Source organism: Eucalyptus grandis, chromosome 3, assembly GCF_016545825.1.
Source record: "Eucalyptus grandis isolate ANBG69807.140 chromosome 3, ASM1654582v1, whole genome shotgun sequence".
Taxonomy (NCBI): Eukaryota; Viridiplantae; Streptophyta; class Magnoliopsida; order Myrtales; family Myrtaceae; genus Eucalyptus; species Eucalyptus grandis.
In genome coordinates, this window is record NC_052614.1 from 57684523 (window position 1) to 57701560 (window position 17038).

A 17038-nucleotide genomic window follows, 5' to 3' on the forward strand; every position below is an offset into this window, starting at 1 on the left:
TCGAAGAGCAATGATACCAACGGACTCAAATCGATTTTCATGGCTGCACTTGCGCCTCTTCATCCTGTCGACGTAATCACCGGCTTCAAATTCGAACTGAAGATAAGGGCACAAAAAGACTAAATCGGACATACAGTAATTTCCTCCACCATAGAGGAACAATGCCGAGCTGGCGATCGGCTCCGGCTGGCACGGACCATGCACGCGCACGAAAGAAACCCTCCCCCTTTATATAAAGTCTTCTCTCTCCCTCCTCCCCTTTCCTTCATCCTCAAGGCGTGCCCTTGCTTGCTCTCATTACTCTCTCTCTCTCAATCCTTCTCTCTCTAGAAAACACATCGATTGCTCCTGTTTCTCCATATGCCATGCTCGCCTCCTCCCTCGCTTCTCTCACTTCCCAGGAAAAGGCAACGGGAGGGAAGGAGAAAATTCTAGTGAGAGAAGAGATCTCCGCTTTCCAGTAATGCCCCTCTAGCCCGACCCGTCCTCTCGCGAGATTTGAGCGCCTTCCAAAACAGCAGCTTTCTGAACCCTTCTTTCGCAGACAGGCTCAACCACCTCTTTGTCTCTCTCCATCATTTTGTCTCTCGCCCTTTCTCCCTGTGCGCCAATCCTTGTGTTCTTGACATCTCTGTTCCCCCCGCACAGTTCTCTGGAGTGGGGGAAAAAGGTGGGGGAGACAGAAACATGTATAAGTCGGAGAGGACTCTGAGAGAAGAGAGATGTGCGCAAGTGAAGCACTACCCGTCTTTTTCTTCCACCCTCCTGGACGAAATCTACAGATCCATTGATGAGCCTGACCCAAAAGGCGAGGACTTGAAGTTTAACGGCGACGCGGCAATGGCGAGGAAACAGAGCATCCGGGAGAACAAGAAATGCGGCTCCAAAAGCGGCAAGTGCGCCGAGGAGAATCCCGCTCTTCACCGCGGGGTTTTCGTCAATAACAAGGTCGGTGACGATGGAGGAGCGAAAATGAGGCAGGTGAGGGAGGAATTCGAGAGGAAGCAGAGGAGGGATCGCGATCGCGACCACGATGCTCTGTTTTTCAGTTCGACCTCGAGCTCGTCGGATTCGAGCTGTGGTGGATTCTCCTCCTCGGACACCGAGTCCATGTATGGGCTCGTCAAGACGAGAAGCTCTTGCTTCGCTCCACCGCTACTACCGAGGCCTAAGCCGGTGAGGACCAACTCCTCTGCTAAACCGGAGAAAACAGAGAGGGCTCTGTTTCAGGAGCAGAGGAAGTCGCGTGACTTTGATCGTTATCGTCACGATTCCTCTGTCGAACAGAGCGCATACACTGAGGAAGGTATGATAAAGTCCAAATCGAGAGCTTTAAAAATTTATGCCAATCTGAAGAAGGTGAAGCAGCCGATTTCGCCGGGGGGCCGGCTCTCAAATTTCATTAATTCTCTCTTCACCACCACCAACACGAAGAAGTCAAAGTCGACCCCGGCGATCGGTGGTTATGGAGAACCAAATGCGGAGAGGAAATCTCAATCTGCGCATGCATCCGTGTGTTCCTCGGCTTCTTCGTTCTCGAGATCTTGCTTGAGCAAGCATTCCCCAGAAACTAGGCAAAAACTGCAAAACGGCCTGAAGAGGACGGTCCGGTTCTACCCGGTGAGCGTGATCGTGGACGAAGATTGCAGGCCATGTGGACATAAATCGCTGTACGAAGAAGATCACGCGGAGTACGCTTCGATTTCGATGCCGGTGTCGGTGCCGAGCGCGTGGAAAATCGGAGGCGGGAGGCCATCGACGTCGAGGAAAACAGAGGAAACAGAGGAAGTCAAATGCCACCCGATCGAGAAGAGCCGGCGCGTGGAGGAGGCGGCCAGAGAGTTCTTTAGAGATTACTACCAGAACCAGAAGAAGGTGAGGAACGACAGTTTCGCGGTGAGGGGTCACAGGGAGATTCACCAGGTCGGCCATGACAAGGCAGACGAGTGCCGCGACGACGACGACGATGCGGCGAGCTATTCGAGCTCCGATCTGTTTGAGCTCGATCATCTTGCAGTGATAGGCAAAGAGAGGTATTGTGAAGAGCTTCCCGTGTATGAAACCACCCATGTTGGAAAGAATCGCGCCATTGCTAATGGACTGATGATGTAATTACTATTTCCCCATGATATTACAAGAACCACATTCTTATCTTAATGTCATAGTTTGATCAGTGTATGTGTTCTCTTGAATGAGGATTAACCCATTTAGGGTTTAGATTGGGTGGTGTACAAGCCGACGAAATCCTTTGAAGTTCACATTTAGATTTAGAGTCGCGCTCAATGTGCACGGGAGATCTTAATAGAGGGCATGGCGGCTCCTCGATAGACTCGAGCCAAAGTAAAAATTGACTAAGGTCGAACGACTTTTCGATAGATCTTGCTCACGAGTGTCCTTCGCCATTAATTAAGCATATGAAACGAGGAATGTTTCATTTTTCAAGGTAAATATCATTTAAAATGAAAAGAAAATGTTATAGATGGAAAATATTAAATCTTTCTCGTTTGATTGATTGATGGTTACATCAATAGAACCCGTTTTAATTAACTTTGATGATCCGGTGTGAATAGGAGGGAGGGGAGAGAAAAGTGAAGAAAGGGAAAGAAGATGTATGAAAAGAAAAGGAAAGATTTAAGAGGGATCCCAATCACAAGAAAAATGAGAGAGGGTGGATGGAAAATGCATAGTTCTTGTGAAATGAAGGTGATGGAAAAAAAAAAAGAGGGGAAAAGGAGGGGCATGCCCACGGGAGTTGACAAAAGCGAGAGGCTTTTGCTTTCCTTCTTTGTCCCTCAACACATTTTGGATTGTAGTTGACATGTTCACTTTGCTTGAGCATTGCGTTAGCATCCACCTCCACAAAATCATCACACACTCCATCCAAAGAAATCCACATTTTCTTTCCAGATTTAAATTTCTTTCTTTCATCTCTCTTTTCTTATGGTCGCAAAAGATTGCCGTCGATTTCATCATGAATTTAACATCACTCATCGAATGCTCTCATAGAGATGTAGATCCCCGTCAAAATTCAAGTAAGAAAAGAAAAATAAGGATGGGTAAAACCCAAAGCCGAAGATGACACTTTTAAGTTTACGAGGTACCATAGCCATGTGAACTTGAGAATTATTAGGAATAATACTATATAATGCAACTATATTATAAATTTGATTGCACATGTTGGACCCACAACGCCTCCTCATCAAATCAACAACTGTGATGAGGCGATTGTAGGTGCTGCGAAGCAGCTCAAAAGTCTAGATTTATTCAACAAGCATTTTTGCTGCACATAAAAACAGAAGCGTGTGGTGATTGGGTCGTGGACCACCGAAGTCCAAAATAGACAACTCCATACAACCTTTGGGTGCGTGCACAAACCCTAAGTACTTTTTGGTAGAAGCTTCATTGGTTCCTATTTAAAAAGTAAAGGGAGATAAAATAAAAAAGACCTAATTTCTAGGTAGTTAATTATTATTGTTTTTTTAAAAATTTTGGGTATTTCGTTGAAGATACTCTAGCTTGGTTGTTTATGAGAAGAGAACAAGTAGTTGGGACTGGGGAGGATTTAAGTAATGTTACGCGCACGTAGCTACTAGAGCTAGGGCATTATTGAGCTAATTATTCAAATGTTGTTTTGGAGACGTGGGTGGATTTGATTAGTCTCGAAATAGGTACCATTACGGAATTTGACAATCTTGAAAATCAATAAGTGCACGTCTTGAATGGTGATGGCTGTGAATGTTTAGGTTAAATTTCTGTGTGATTACATAATGTTATGTGTCCATATCGAGGGGAATAATGTTGTTGTAGGCATTGGGCACCGCCAACTTTCCACCAAACAAGATAAACCATGCGGGATAAAAGACAAAGAAGCACTAATCGCAGTATACATCTCTTTTGTTTTAAGGCATGTGATGAGTCATTAGACTTATCATCAATTTGTGACTCTTTTACTAAGATGACCAATAAAAAATTATTTTGGAAAAGCAGTACTTATCCATATTCCATATGTACATGTATTTTTGAAATGCTTAGTTAATTCTTCGAATATAGACAAATACGCGACGGGGTATTCCCCCCTTGAGATGGGATAAATGGCATATCTTTACCATCCACGAGAAGGAGATCTTCTCTTGGCTGGTAGTGGATCAAATAAAATTATTACCATTCAGGTCAAATGATAAAATGGAATAAATAGAAGCATTTATGGCAATCATCACTACTTTCTCCGACGGCTTGGTGTGGATTCCAATTCATGCGGTCTGCATTGGTGTTTTCACTCTCCACTCTCTTTAATTTACAATCCTTTCCATGCCGAAGATTGAAAAACCTCGTCCGAGAACTCGTATATAGAAGGATTTCCCGTGGCGCGGTGGTTCTTCCATGCCAATTTAGTTGTCCAGCTTGTAAATGGTAAATGAGAGAAGGCTAACTTGTCGGCATTTTTGAATTTTCATTCCACAAACAACTGATAATCTCTATAGTTAAAAGATCTCTAATAATTCAATGAATTGCCCATGTCAATCTCTTGATATTGCTTGTAGAAATAATCTTTTCGGTGACAACGAACTAACTATATGCTTTTTTTTTTCCTTTTTAATAATAGTACAAGCACAAGCGACACACTAATTCTGCCCTTCATTATAACAAACCCTATTCTACCTTTGCACTTCTATGTTTTTCTTGTCATTGTTAGTTTTAATTAGGGTGATTAGTAGTCTCCCTATCACTTAGAAGCAAATAAAACCCTAAGAGTCATGATCAATCAATGTCAAAAGGGTCTACAAAAGAGCTTAGAGATGTAGATGAGGTTGTACTTGTAAGAATATATAGCCAGGAGGTGATGATGCTAAAGTGCCAAGAACTGAGTTTAAAGCATCCACACTAGAATATGCACCTCCCAATTAATTTAAAATTAAATGTAGATTGAGCTTTTGAAGTAGACCTAATAATGAACCTATAAGATGACATTAGTACGTGAAGAGCATACACACTAAAGAAAGAATTTCTCCAGTCAAAATCTAACATGATCATATGATTAGAAGCAAAAAGACAAGTGGAAAAAGTATACACTTCATTAATGGTAGTGGGTGGTGCCTTTGGTTACTTATTCAACAAATGTGGGTGGGAAATGAATTTTTAAGTTGTGGTTTTTTAATTGGCTTACTCTTTTTTTTTTCTTAATTTCTTGATAGTAGTTTAATTAGAGGGTCTTTTGTGTGTGTTTAAATTAAATATAGTATGGGGTTATTACCCCGTACACTTGGTGGGGAACTTGCCAGCAATGACGAATGCATGGAATAATGTCGTTTGTGGAAGAGAAGTGAGTGAGAAAAAAAAAAAAAAAACCTTGATGCCCTGGGCTTGACTTTTGCCTTTTCTTTCATAAAGCTCGTGAGTATTTTTTTTTTAATGAAAAAATTCTATTTCTGGGGGTGTAAATCACACCTTTTAGTTATCCGTTTATGTAGTGCAAATGGGTATCCAAATTAATTAATGGTTTAGAAAAAGTTTGATTGGTTAGGCAGTTGGGTTTGATTGAAGCATCAGTCATCGCTTCCACATAATTTACGGTTTATGTGACAAATCGGACTTCACATGCATGATAGAATCTATCTCTACAGGGGGTGAATTAGTTAGAGTTGAGTAAAGTTTCAAGTAGAAGTTGTTCAATCAATCCTAAACTTATTGTACAAATGTCAATTAAGTCCTAAATTTTCTAATTTTGCCAATTTAATCCTTTGCATGAAATTCCAAAGTAATCATTCTAACCAATTTTCATGGGAAATTATAGACGTGGCAGTGTGCCACGTAGGATAGCTAGCGGTGACTAAATTGTTATGTTGGCGATTTTTGGCGAAAATTGACTAGTTACTTACAATACGAATATCAATTAAGTCCTAACTTTTTTTAATTTTGTCAATTTAATTATATTATTTTATAAAAAAATTTCAATGTAGTCTTTTTGGTCAATTTTCGTCAGAATCACTAGGGTGCCACGTATAACAGCCGACAATGTTTGGACTGCCGTGTCGGCAATTTCCAATGAAAATTGACTAGAAGAAATATATTAGAATTTCACGTTAAGGTTTAATATTGAATTGACCAAATTAAAAAATTTATGATTGAATTAACATCCTTACAACAAGTTTTAAGATTGGTCAGACAATTTTTTCAAATTTCCAAAAAAGAAAAAATAGAAAGAATTTTGCATTTTATGAGCTCACAACCTAACTGGAGCCACTCTTCTTCAATTCTTTGTTTAACTTATTCTTGCTTTCATGTGTGGCGGGAACATTATGAATTTGCTGCCAAAATAAGGACATGCTTTATGCCGGAATTAAATCTAAAGACCCACCGAGGTGACATACAAGTACAGGTTTTACCTAATTCCATTTGTTTATTGAGTTACAAAGGTTGACAATGAGGAAAAAGGGAAACAAGAATTATAATTATTACAACCTCAAAATGAGGAACGGCTGATCTAATCCACAAAGTGCGGGATACGAGATGTGGATGTTTTATTTCTATAAGGAAATAAAAGTTGCCATTTGGGTTATTTCAAGAAATGAACTTTTAAGATGTTGCCGGATTGGAAATTTTAATTGAATTTTGAAATCCACGAGAAAGTTGTGCGAACACAATATTGATACGTTGACTGTTCAAATTATCATCCTGTCCATTTTAAGCATTATATAGTTGTTATTTATATTATACCAAATATGAGCATTATTGAGATTTTATCGTATAATAGTTTGAGGTTTTAAGAGACAACCCTATCGTTTGGGTGTATTTTGATTACATGGCTTATCTTCTCGAAGTGAGTTTTCTCATCATAAAAAGATCCTTACATTTTTAATGAACAAGTAAAGATGCCATTTCATATTAATTTTTACATCGCGTTTGATCATAAACTTTGGAAGAAGTCACAGAAGTCATATGCAAGCTGGATGCTCGGAGGGAGTGATGAAATATATTTGTGGAAATTGGGGACTTCCTTATAGAAAACTATTGTCAGAAATATTATTAGATATTAAGGATATTATTTAAAATGGGGCATTCTCTAGGATGGTTTGTTTCCTTTTGTTTACATATTGTTAAGGAATTAATACTCTTAATTCTAATAACTCAAGATTGAAGACGTCAACTGAGTGAAGATATAGTCTTTATTGATTTTTTCTCCCTCTCTCTTAAAGATTATAGAATATTTACATAGGAGATCTTGTATTTATAAACATATTTAGCACATTGCTATTTGCTGATCAGTTTTGATTCCTTTATTATCTCTCCTTTTATTTTGGACAACATGGGCATGACATTCAACTCAATCAATCCCATGAATGCACATAAATTACCTCGTTGGAGCGCATGCAATAATGGCTTCAACCTATTTTGTCAATGTGCAAAAAGGAAAGGCTCCACTGTTAGAGCGGCAGACATGATCCTTAAAGCTCTTTTGAGTGGCAGATATTGTGATTTGAATGAAATCGATCACATCCAAACTAAACCTTTAACAAATCAAACGATCTCCTTAAAGGCTAGTCTTGTGTTCACATTTAAAAATATGTCCACACACATACCCTCATACGTTTTGAAGTCTAACTAGCTCCAACTTCTATCATCCTTTTACACCACCCAATCAATCGATCTGTTCATTTCAATCAAGAAATGAAATGCAGAACATTTGCTCTTTTTCCTGACTAACTATGTGCAGGATTTGCTCCTAAAGGGCCGATCAAGTAGTAAAGTGAATGGGATGCTATGTTTCAAAAACCTAGGGATACCTCAAGTTTGATCCCTACCCGAAGCAAGATGCGTCCTTATTCCTGTTATAAAAAGGGAAAAAGATGTACGTGCATTTGAAATGTGAAAAGGGCGAAGTTAAGGTTGGCTTGAGAATATATAAAGAGATAGGTCCCAACTTATGCAGGCAACTTTGGCTTTTGCAACCAAAAAAGAGAAAGGTTAATACCACGAAAAGTCCAAAATTGGTATCCTAGTGATGAATTTACCCAAAAGTAATTTTTTGACCAAACAATCCCAAATCGGTACGTTTGTGACAAATTTATTCAAAATAACCATAAAAAATCATAAATTGGTACACTTATAATAAAATTATCATAAACTAATTCCCAAAATGGTACATTTGTGGTAATATATATCATTTGTTAAATTAGATTAATATCATAAAAAACACAAAACCGGTATAATTGAAACAAATGAAGAGTAAAATCCCAAACTAATACAACAATTAACAATCACATGTCATTAACTTAGTTATTTGATAATAAAATTTAACGAAAACTAATTGAGGGTAAATTTGTCACAAATTTATCAATTTGAATAAATCCATAAAAAATATATGGTGATAAAAAAATTAGTTTAAGATAATTTGCCAAGGTGTACTAGTTTGGAGTTTTTTGGGTATCCATCAACCTTTAACACTACCTAATCAAGCAATCTATTCAATTCAATCAAGAAATGAAATGCAGAACATTTGCAGGATGTGGCTAACTGGATGCAGGATTTGCTTTTCAAGTAGTAAAGGGAATGCAATGCTCCGTTTCAAAAGCCTAGGGATATCTCTAGTTTGATCCGTATCAGAAGCAAGATACGTCCTCATTGCTGTAACAAAAGGGAAAAAGACGTACGTACGTGCATTCGAAATGTGAAATGGGCGAAGATAGGATCAGCTTGAGGACATATAAAAAGAGAGATAGGTCCCAACTCATGCGGGCAACTTTGGCTTTTGCAACCAGCAAAGAGCAAAAGGAATTCGATTGCCAATCCCTAGAAAGAAGTTCCCAGCGATTGCTCAGCAGCTTTTGCCTTCTGTCCTCAAAGTACAAACCAAGCAGTGACAACAGGGAGTGATGGAGATGATGCTTGTCCGACGCTCGAAAAAGAGGAGGCCAGCGAAGAAGGACCAATTAGCGAAACCCCCACGCCCATTTGAATTAGAGTTCCGTGCCTCTTTCCCTTTTGTAGGGGTTAACATGTACGTGTTTTTCATTCAAATAACTCAACCCTTGCTTAGGTTCAATTCCCTCATCACTCCTAAAGGAACTTCTCAATTCTCGAAACAGTTTGGCCCAAAACTAAATAACAATTCTCTTCTCACAAATCCCTTTTTTCCCCTTTGGATGCCTAAGTTGTCACGTTATGAAATAAAGGAAAATTAAGATAAGGATAAAATTTCAATTGGTGAGAATATTAATGACTAAAGAATAGTTCGGTTGTCGTCATGCTTTGCGAAGATGGCCCGTGGAAACTTGGGCCGAGTACCCTCTGCCCCGTTAGCGGGCTTCTGATGATCGGTATTTCTTGGGCTGTTACTAAATGTGCATCCAGCCACTATGGTCCAGCCATTGGAGGAAAACAAGTCAAGAACTTGATGATGAATTAAAAAAAATATTCATCAAAGGCAATTAGAGCTTAATGCTCAAAGGGTCATAACTATCTGATACGTTACTTGTATCACCCTCAGGACCATGACAAATGGGAACAACATTTTCGCTTTAGTGGTTATTCTTTACTTGTTCAGTGTTGCATTCACGTAAATGACTTCCATGTTATCAGATTAGTCAAAGACCTTCCCGATTCTGCGATTCGGCAGATAAGATAAACGAGAATAACATCCATGTGAACGAAAGCAAACTGAGGAATGCCCACAGATGGATCAAAGGGAAAAAGCTTTCATTCAGTTCAGCATTGATTTCGATTTGTGTAAACACTTGAAGCAAGCGACATATGTGGGAAGGACAAATGAGACAGATTCAAATAATTGTTGCTTCTTCTAACAATTGCTTGATGGATTTCTTCATTTGAATGGGATTCGTGTTATTTCACAGCGACTCAAGATCTCCCTTCCCTGTACAGCCATTCCCATCAAGCTGAGGCTAGAGGCCTCAGTGGCGGTAAGCCACACCATGTCCATGTATAAATCTCGCATCTTCTTCCGTGTAGACATGGGTTTCCTTCACAAGTCTGAAAGACACATGGAAACTCAAAAATCAAAACCTGTATGCAGTGACCTTATGGAGGAAAATGTCGTCAATGCCACTTTTCGATTAGCACAAGCAGCAGAGAGAACCATTCACTTACGAGGTCAAAACCACCTTGTTTAGGGTGGCCAAAGAAAGGAACGCAGCACCATTGAGATAGAGCAAATTGCCATCGATTCTCTTTTCTATCCTCCTATCAATTTCCTTGGCGTCCACAGAGAACGGCTCATCAGAGGCCTGATTCAAGAAACCCATCAAGAATGTGAAGCAGAAGATGAAGTAAAAGTTAACTAGCTGAATGATTTTGATCAAGCAAAGACATACCATGACCCATCCCCATGTATCAGCAAAGGATGGCACGTGGGCCGTATAAGGAATGACATCTGCAGAAAGATGATAAGGCACGGTCCATTACATGTCTGATTACTTTGATTTACAGGCTTAGTAGCTCATTAGACAATGAATATATAGGCAACGCTTAGGCTGGTGGAGAGAATTACATTTGAAAACTTGCTTAATTGTATTGTATATGGATGAGAAGACCTCCTTGTGGCTGAAAATGCCGGCTGGTCCTGCCTGCGCAATTAGAAAGTCGTAACTCAACATACACAGACCAGCAAAGAGAGTTAACAATATTCAAATTTTCATCAATTCTGAGACTATTCCTTCACAACCGTATGAAAGATTTTTTTTTTCCCAGGGCTGAAATTGGGAATCTCATGTCATTCAAGCAGAGATATGGTGAAACTGTGTGAAGGGTACCTGAGTGACAAATATGCCATTCTTGTTGAGCTTAGGCTTTATAATCTTCTCATAGAATGACTTGGTGTAGAGCTGATAGCATGGTCCTCCTTCCACTGGATCAGCTAGATCTCCAACTATAATGTCAAACTTACCTTTCCTATTCTGCAGTTCGACCCTTTAACAGTGATATTTATTCGATCAGCTTAAGTTCAACATTATCCAACTGATCCACTACAAATGAAATCCAGGCAACTTACTTTGCATCATTGATGACTAATTTCAGCTTCTCACTAGAAAAGGCCTCATGATTTTCAGTCAGATGTTTCTTGCAAAAATCAACCACTTCCTGCAGTTCATCAGGAAAGAATGTTTACAAGAATGTACTCATTTTGCACCTGAAGTGTAAGCATCTACAGGAATTAAGTGCAGTCAAGGCTATTTAATATGGTCCTACAAGAACAGCAATTCTTTGTTCAATGAAAAGTTCCAACTGGTACAGTCCTTATGTTGACTGACCAAAGTCTTTACGACATACTCGACCATCTAAAATTTCTGATCATACTAAGCAAAGTCGCAAGACACCTGTAACAATACTTATATTGAACCTTGAAGATCATTAGATATGGCTTGGCCCATCTACTATATTTAGACTGGACAATGTCCTTGTAATTCTTGATTTGATTTGATTTGAGACTCTCTACACTTCATGGAAACATGATGTTAACTTAGCAAACTTCAAACTTAGAAAATATAAACTGTCTGAGTTACCTTGTCGATATCACACATGACCACTTCTTCAATTGACACGTGCTTCAGTGCTTCTCTTGCAGCTGAACCCTCACCACCTCCCATTATAAACAATGTTTTCGGGCTAACAAGACAATTAACGCATCAAAGTTAAAATCAGTTGATCGAGAAAACTTATAAACAAGGTAATTTACAGATTTATATGAAATTACTGGAAAACTTAAGCGCAGGCATCTTGGTGAAGACTTCTCCATAATCAATACACTTACCATCATAGTGAAAATTCATAACCATGAGGATTACAGGTAAAACTGATAGGCACTATTTTATTGAATTTACAGAGTTATTGATGAGCACAATGCAGCATGGGAGTACACATGATCTTATCTATCTAACTGCCATCTGAATCAAATTTAATCACCCTTGAGACCTTCAGGTAATGTGGCAAACAAAATGGTGAAGTTGGATCCCAGAGGGACAAATGAGAATGGACTTATGAATGAGGCCGTGTAAAGTGAATACAACTTCCTGTAAAGGACTTACTTTGGATGACATAAGAGTGGAGGGTGAATCAAGCATTCATGGTAAATGAACTCATCCTTTTCAGCGCTCTGCATTTTCCCATCTATCAACAAGACCTGAAAACGAGCAGCACATGACAATTTGTTCACCATGTTAAAAATCATATTCTGAACAAGAGGAACAGAACAAACCTTCCCAAATCGCTTGGTGTCGAGGAGAGCTATCTGCTGATAATCACTCGTCCCCCTATCCAGCACTCTAAAGATACGGATGGAGAGAGTCAGTTCTGGAAATACCTCTTTTGTGAAAAAATAGTAAAATGGACCAAACGAGTTGAACAGAGAGCACAGGATTGATCCTGAAAGAGTACAATTTCCCCAATCCAGGAAAAGTAAAACAAATCCCCACCGTTCTTGCAAATATGCAGATCAATCAACTGTACGTCCATAATATTCTTGTGGCGAAGCATTAAAGAAAAGACATAGAGAAACAACATATGCCTAGTATGAAGATCAGCACGGTTTGATTATCACTACGTAGAATTTCCATGGTTCTTCCTACTTCGGAAGAGTAAGACTACTGATTAAACACATCCGTTTTCAATGCAGGAAATGAACATATCTTTCCCCATAGCAGTAAAAATATCAGTGGAGAGGTTATTACATACATGAGTAAACGTATCGACGCTAGAAAGGTATATGACAATGCTTGTGCGGGAAAAAGAAATGTGAAAACTGAACCCTGCATGAGAAATGTGAAAACTGAACCTAGCATGGTTTTAACCATGTTATGTAAACTCAATTTCTTGAACAAAAGACTCATTGAACATTCGAATACCAACTATTGAGTCGTGCATGTTTTCTGGGTATAAATGATTCGGTCAATGAGAATCATCAGATTTCATAGACGAATTGCAATGTAAGTTTAGAGGCTTTAGACTATCGACCCTCATCCATAATTGTGCAAGCCAATGACCTCTGATGACAAAACTCAACCACAACCTGTTCCTCTAGACTGACAACCTAATCACCCTCAATCTCCATTGAAGTACATGTATTTCTCGGATCATCTAGACCTATGAACAGAGAAATACGAACGGACCTCTCCAGAGTAAATGACCATTTGAGATCATCCTCCAGCTGCTCCTCGAACCAGACGCGACCATCCGCAGGAACCTCCTCCACATTCCTCTCCCCCTCATTGCCGTTCTTGGAGAGCCCATCATCACCGTGCAAGATTTCCAGATTCCCAGTACCCATTTTCAAGAAGAGAAAGATCTCGCCAAGAAGCGAGACGTTGGGTCGGTTTGGTTAGGTGCTGGGGGGAAGGAGGAACAGGGGAAGGGCGGGGTTGCTGTGAGATTCCTGAAGCTCGAAGCTCGCATCTTTATAGCGGAAGGAAGCAGCGTTTAAGCGCCTAAGAAAAAAAGTTTGTGCACCCGTCGGAACCAGTCGGTAGGTGATGATTGTGTCACGGGCAGGCTTAAGAATTATCCGCGTCTCTTTTCACTTGCCAACCGAGCACTTCGAAAAAGCGCATCATCGTTCATGGCGACTCCGCATGTTTTCGTGCCTCCATCCTTTTTGAAAGTCCATCGGATACTACTGGGGAAGTAAGAATAAAAAAAAACATACTAGAACAAAGGTCAGAGAATAGTAATATATCTTATCATTTCTATATGAATGATCTTCATGTACTTCTCGATATAAACAAATTAAAAATCTAAGTGCCACGTTGCACATTTGACTAAAATTCAGAGACCACATCAAACAAATTAAAAGTTCCGTGCTAATATGATCTCTGAACTTTTAATTTGTTCCATGTGGTCTCTGAATTTTAGTCAAATGTGTAATGTGACACCTAGATTTTTAATTTGTTCAGTGTAGTCTCTGAACTTTTAGTATATATTTAATACAGTCCTAGAATTGTATTAAATTGTTCAATGTAACACTTCCATCAATTCAAGATTAGGGATAGTATCGAATATTTTCATACAATTTAGAGACTGTATTGAATATGTATCAAAAGTTTATGAACAACATTGATCATTTTTTTCTATAGAATATGTATCAAAAGTTTAGGGATTATATTAAATAAATTAGAAATTTAGCAAAGGTTCACGTAGTACTTGTGTCATTTTCTTCCTCGAATAAACATAAGTGAGGAAGCTCTGGCTTGTCTCACAAAATCTCATGGATGGGATCATTCGTCATCATCATTCACAATGTCGATGTGTTATAGTTATCCATATGGTCCGTAATCGCGTTTCTTTATTTTCAAAAGAATTTAAAATTCAAATCAATTTTTGACTGAGATAAAGACGATGGCTAGCCAAAAGCACATGATGTGTATGGTCGCCATTTTTCGTGGTGCCGGGAAGGTGATTGGGGTACAGCTGGGAAGGAGGAGGAAGGAGGAGGGGGCGAGCATACGCAAAGGACGGTATTGCCGGGGGAGGGGAAGGAAGCAGCGGTTAAGCGCCTAAGAAAAAAAGTTCGTGCACTCATCGGGAACCAGTCGGCAGGTGATGATTGTGTCACGGGCAGGCTTAAGAATTATCCGAGTCTCTTTTCATGGCGATTTCGCATTTATTCGTGCCTTCTTTTTTTTCTTTTTTTTGAAAGTCCATCGGAACTACTGGGGAAGTAAGAATAATAATAAAAAAATAAATACTAGAGCAAAGGTCAGAGAAGAAAAATATCTAATCGTTTCTCATGTTATTTTTTTTTATATGAATGATCTTTATGTACTTCTCGACATTAACATTTACGCATTTTGAATAGGGGTAATGATACAAATAGTCCATGAACCTAGGTTTAATGTGTAATGTGATCTCTGAATTTCTAATTTGTTCAATGTGGTCTCTGAATTTTAATCAAATGTGCAATGTGGCACCTCGATTTTTAATTTGTTTAGTGTAGTCTCTGAACTTTTAGTATATATTTAATATAGTTCTTGAACTATATCAAATTGTTCAATGTAACATTAGATACAACATTGAATATTTTCATACAGTTCAGAAACTGTATTGAATATGTATCAAAAGTTTATGAACAACATTGATAATTTTTTCTATAGAATATGTATTAAAAGTTTAGGGATTATATTGAATAAATTAAAAATTCAGAGATTACTTCGCACATTAAGCAAAAGTTCATATAGTACTCGTGTCATTTTCTTCATCGAATAAATAGAAGTGAGGAAGCTCTCTTGTCTCACAAAATCTTATGGATGGGATCGGTCGTTGTCACCACTGACAACGTCGATGCGTTTTATTTATTCATACGATCGGTAATCGCGCTTCTTTCTTTTCAAAAGAATTTAAAATTCAAATCAATTTTGACTGAGATAAAGACGATGGCTAACCAAAAGCACATGATATATGTGGTCGCCATTTTTCGTGGTGCGGGGAAGGTGATGGGGGTATAGCTGGGAAGGAGGAGGGGGCGAGCATGCGCAAAGGACGGTATTGCCGGGCGAGGGGGAAGGCCCGGAAAACGACACCATTCCCATTCCCCATTCCCCATTCCCCCTGCTGGATGGACGGATGGATAGAGTTCGCGCGCGTGGGATAATGGGCGGGGCCCACCACTCCCCACGCGGGGTCGGCCCTGACACGTGGGCGACGCTTTTGGGACACGTGGTCCGACCCCAGTGGGCGTCGGCCTTTGAGTGGGGACTGTGAGTGGATCATGTTTTTTTCTTCATTTTCTTTTCTAATTAATTAATATTTTAAATTTCCCTTTTTCTTCCTCTTTCTGTGAAAGGGGGGGTGAAGACGGGCTAAGTGGCTTTTGGTGGGTTGTACTGCAATCCACTAGCCATGTCTACCTTGTATCATGCAATATTCCACTTCCCCCTTCCTCCCTCCCTCCCTCCCTCCCTCCTTGGATTTTAAAATTAGTATTCGGGCATGCGCTACGGTCCTGTACGCACAGAGAACCAATGGTTGGGTACGAGAAGAGAGTAGGCAAAGTCCAAATGCAGTGACGGTTCAAGAAGTGCGACAGATTCGAAGAACCAAATTCTAATTCAAAATTACTATCGAAATATAAATAACGTGATATGAAAAAGGAACCTCGCTTTTGTTTAGATAATGTGGGAATGCATTGAAAACGATGGCGATCGAGTTTAAGTCAAGGGTGCCAAAATGCTATCTAGTCTATAAATGGTCTATTAGGGCAAAAAGGAAAGAGGCTAGATGGAGGAGGGGGGAAGATGGGGGAGAAAAAAGAAAAATCTTGGCCTATAGTGGGGGGAAGAAGAGGGGAGGAAGGGGAACACGGTGGGGCCCACCTGATTGGGCTTTGGATGGGGCCCACCAAAGATTGGGGAGAGGTCAGGGGGAAGGAGGGGTTGGGGCTGAGGTGGGGAAACAGGCCTAGTGTCGAGCGTGGGGCGATCCCACTAAGAACGAGATCTTCGATTGTGGAGAGACCACTCCACCCCATCGACGTGCATCATCATCACCACCATTCTTACCACCTTCTCTCTCTCTCTCTCTTTCTCTCTCTTGTGTGCCCTCCCCTGTTTGCGTGCATGGGATTGGCTTCTCAATCCCCTGTTTATTTGGCTCAATTTGATGGCCGATGACTAATTTGCCATCCCACTAGCTACTTCTCCGGAATTGGATATCTAAACCGATATGAGGTAAATCGATCACAGATGCATCTGGATTTTGAAGAGATAGAGAGCAGAAAATAAGATTGCTCTGGAGAGCAAGCATGCATGTTTTGTCCCCCCGAGATTACCGGAGATGCGCATAGAGAAGTAGGAAGAGCGTCTCGTGATTTTTCAACATAGCTAACGAGTAATTCTATCGGTATGTAGGGTGATAGCCAAATGAGATTAGCAGGACTTTAGTAAATTAGATGAGGGCAAGATGGTCAAGCAACACTAGAGAGAGAGAGAGAGAGAAAGAGAGCCAACAAAAGGAAGTGCGCTTTTGAGATGTCTCACCTTTTGATGTATTGGGGGAACCGGGTGCAAGAAAAACGCGCTTTTTAGATCTTTGTTTTTTTCTA

The 17038-nt window shown here is 39.9% G+C and overlaps 2 protein-coding genes across 2 annotated transcripts; one reads left to right on the top strand and one right to left on the bottom strand.

Annotated features, from left to right (window-relative positions):
- The first annotated feature begins 687 nt into the window (after positions 1-687).
- On the top strand, positions 688-2112 carry LOC104440046 (protein BIG GRAIN 1-like A). Its single transcript, XM_010053034.2, has one exon. It carries the CDS (start codon positions 688-690, stop codon positions 2110-2112), a length of 1425 nt encoding a protein of 474 aa, XP_010051336.2.
- Positions 2113-9672: 7560 nt separating this feature from the next.
- On the bottom strand, positions 9673-13475 carry LOC104437922 (thermospermine synthase ACAULIS5). Its single transcript, XM_010050970.3, has 10 exons — positions 13116-13475; positions 12206-12272; positions 12036-12130; positions 11514-11616; positions 11003-11091; positions 10764-10920; positions 10502-10577; positions 10326-10384; positions 10102-10238; positions 9673-9984 (listed from the first exon to the last, which is right to left on the bottom strand). Exons 1-10 carry the CDS (start codon positions 13271-13273, stop codon positions 9906-9908), a joined length of 1020 nt encoding a protein of 339 aa, XP_010049272.1. The 5' UTR covers positions 13274-13475; the 3' UTR covers positions 9673-9905.
- Positions 13476-17038: the final 3563 nt, after the last annotated feature.

What these genes read in the sequence shown, in the direction of transcription:
- LOC104437922 (XM_010050970.3), bottom strand. Translation starts at nt 13,273, where the DNA reads ATGGGTACTGGGAATCTGGAAATCTTGCACGGTGATGATGGGCTCTCC. An exon ending in AATTAAGCAAGTTTTCAAAT is followed by an intron (nt 10,385 to 10,501) that starts GTAATTCTCTCC and finishes ATCTTTCTGCAG; the next exon opens with ATGTCATTCCTTATACGGCC. An exon ending in ATACATGGGGATGGGTCATG is followed by an intron (nt 10,239 to 10,325) that starts GTATGTCTTTGC and finishes TTCTTGAATCAG; the next exon opens with GCCTCTGATGAGCCGTTCTC.
- LOC104440046 (XM_010053034.2), top strand. Translation starts at nt 688, where the DNA reads ATGTATAAGTCGGAGAGGACTCTGAGAGAAGAGAGATGTGCGCAAGTG.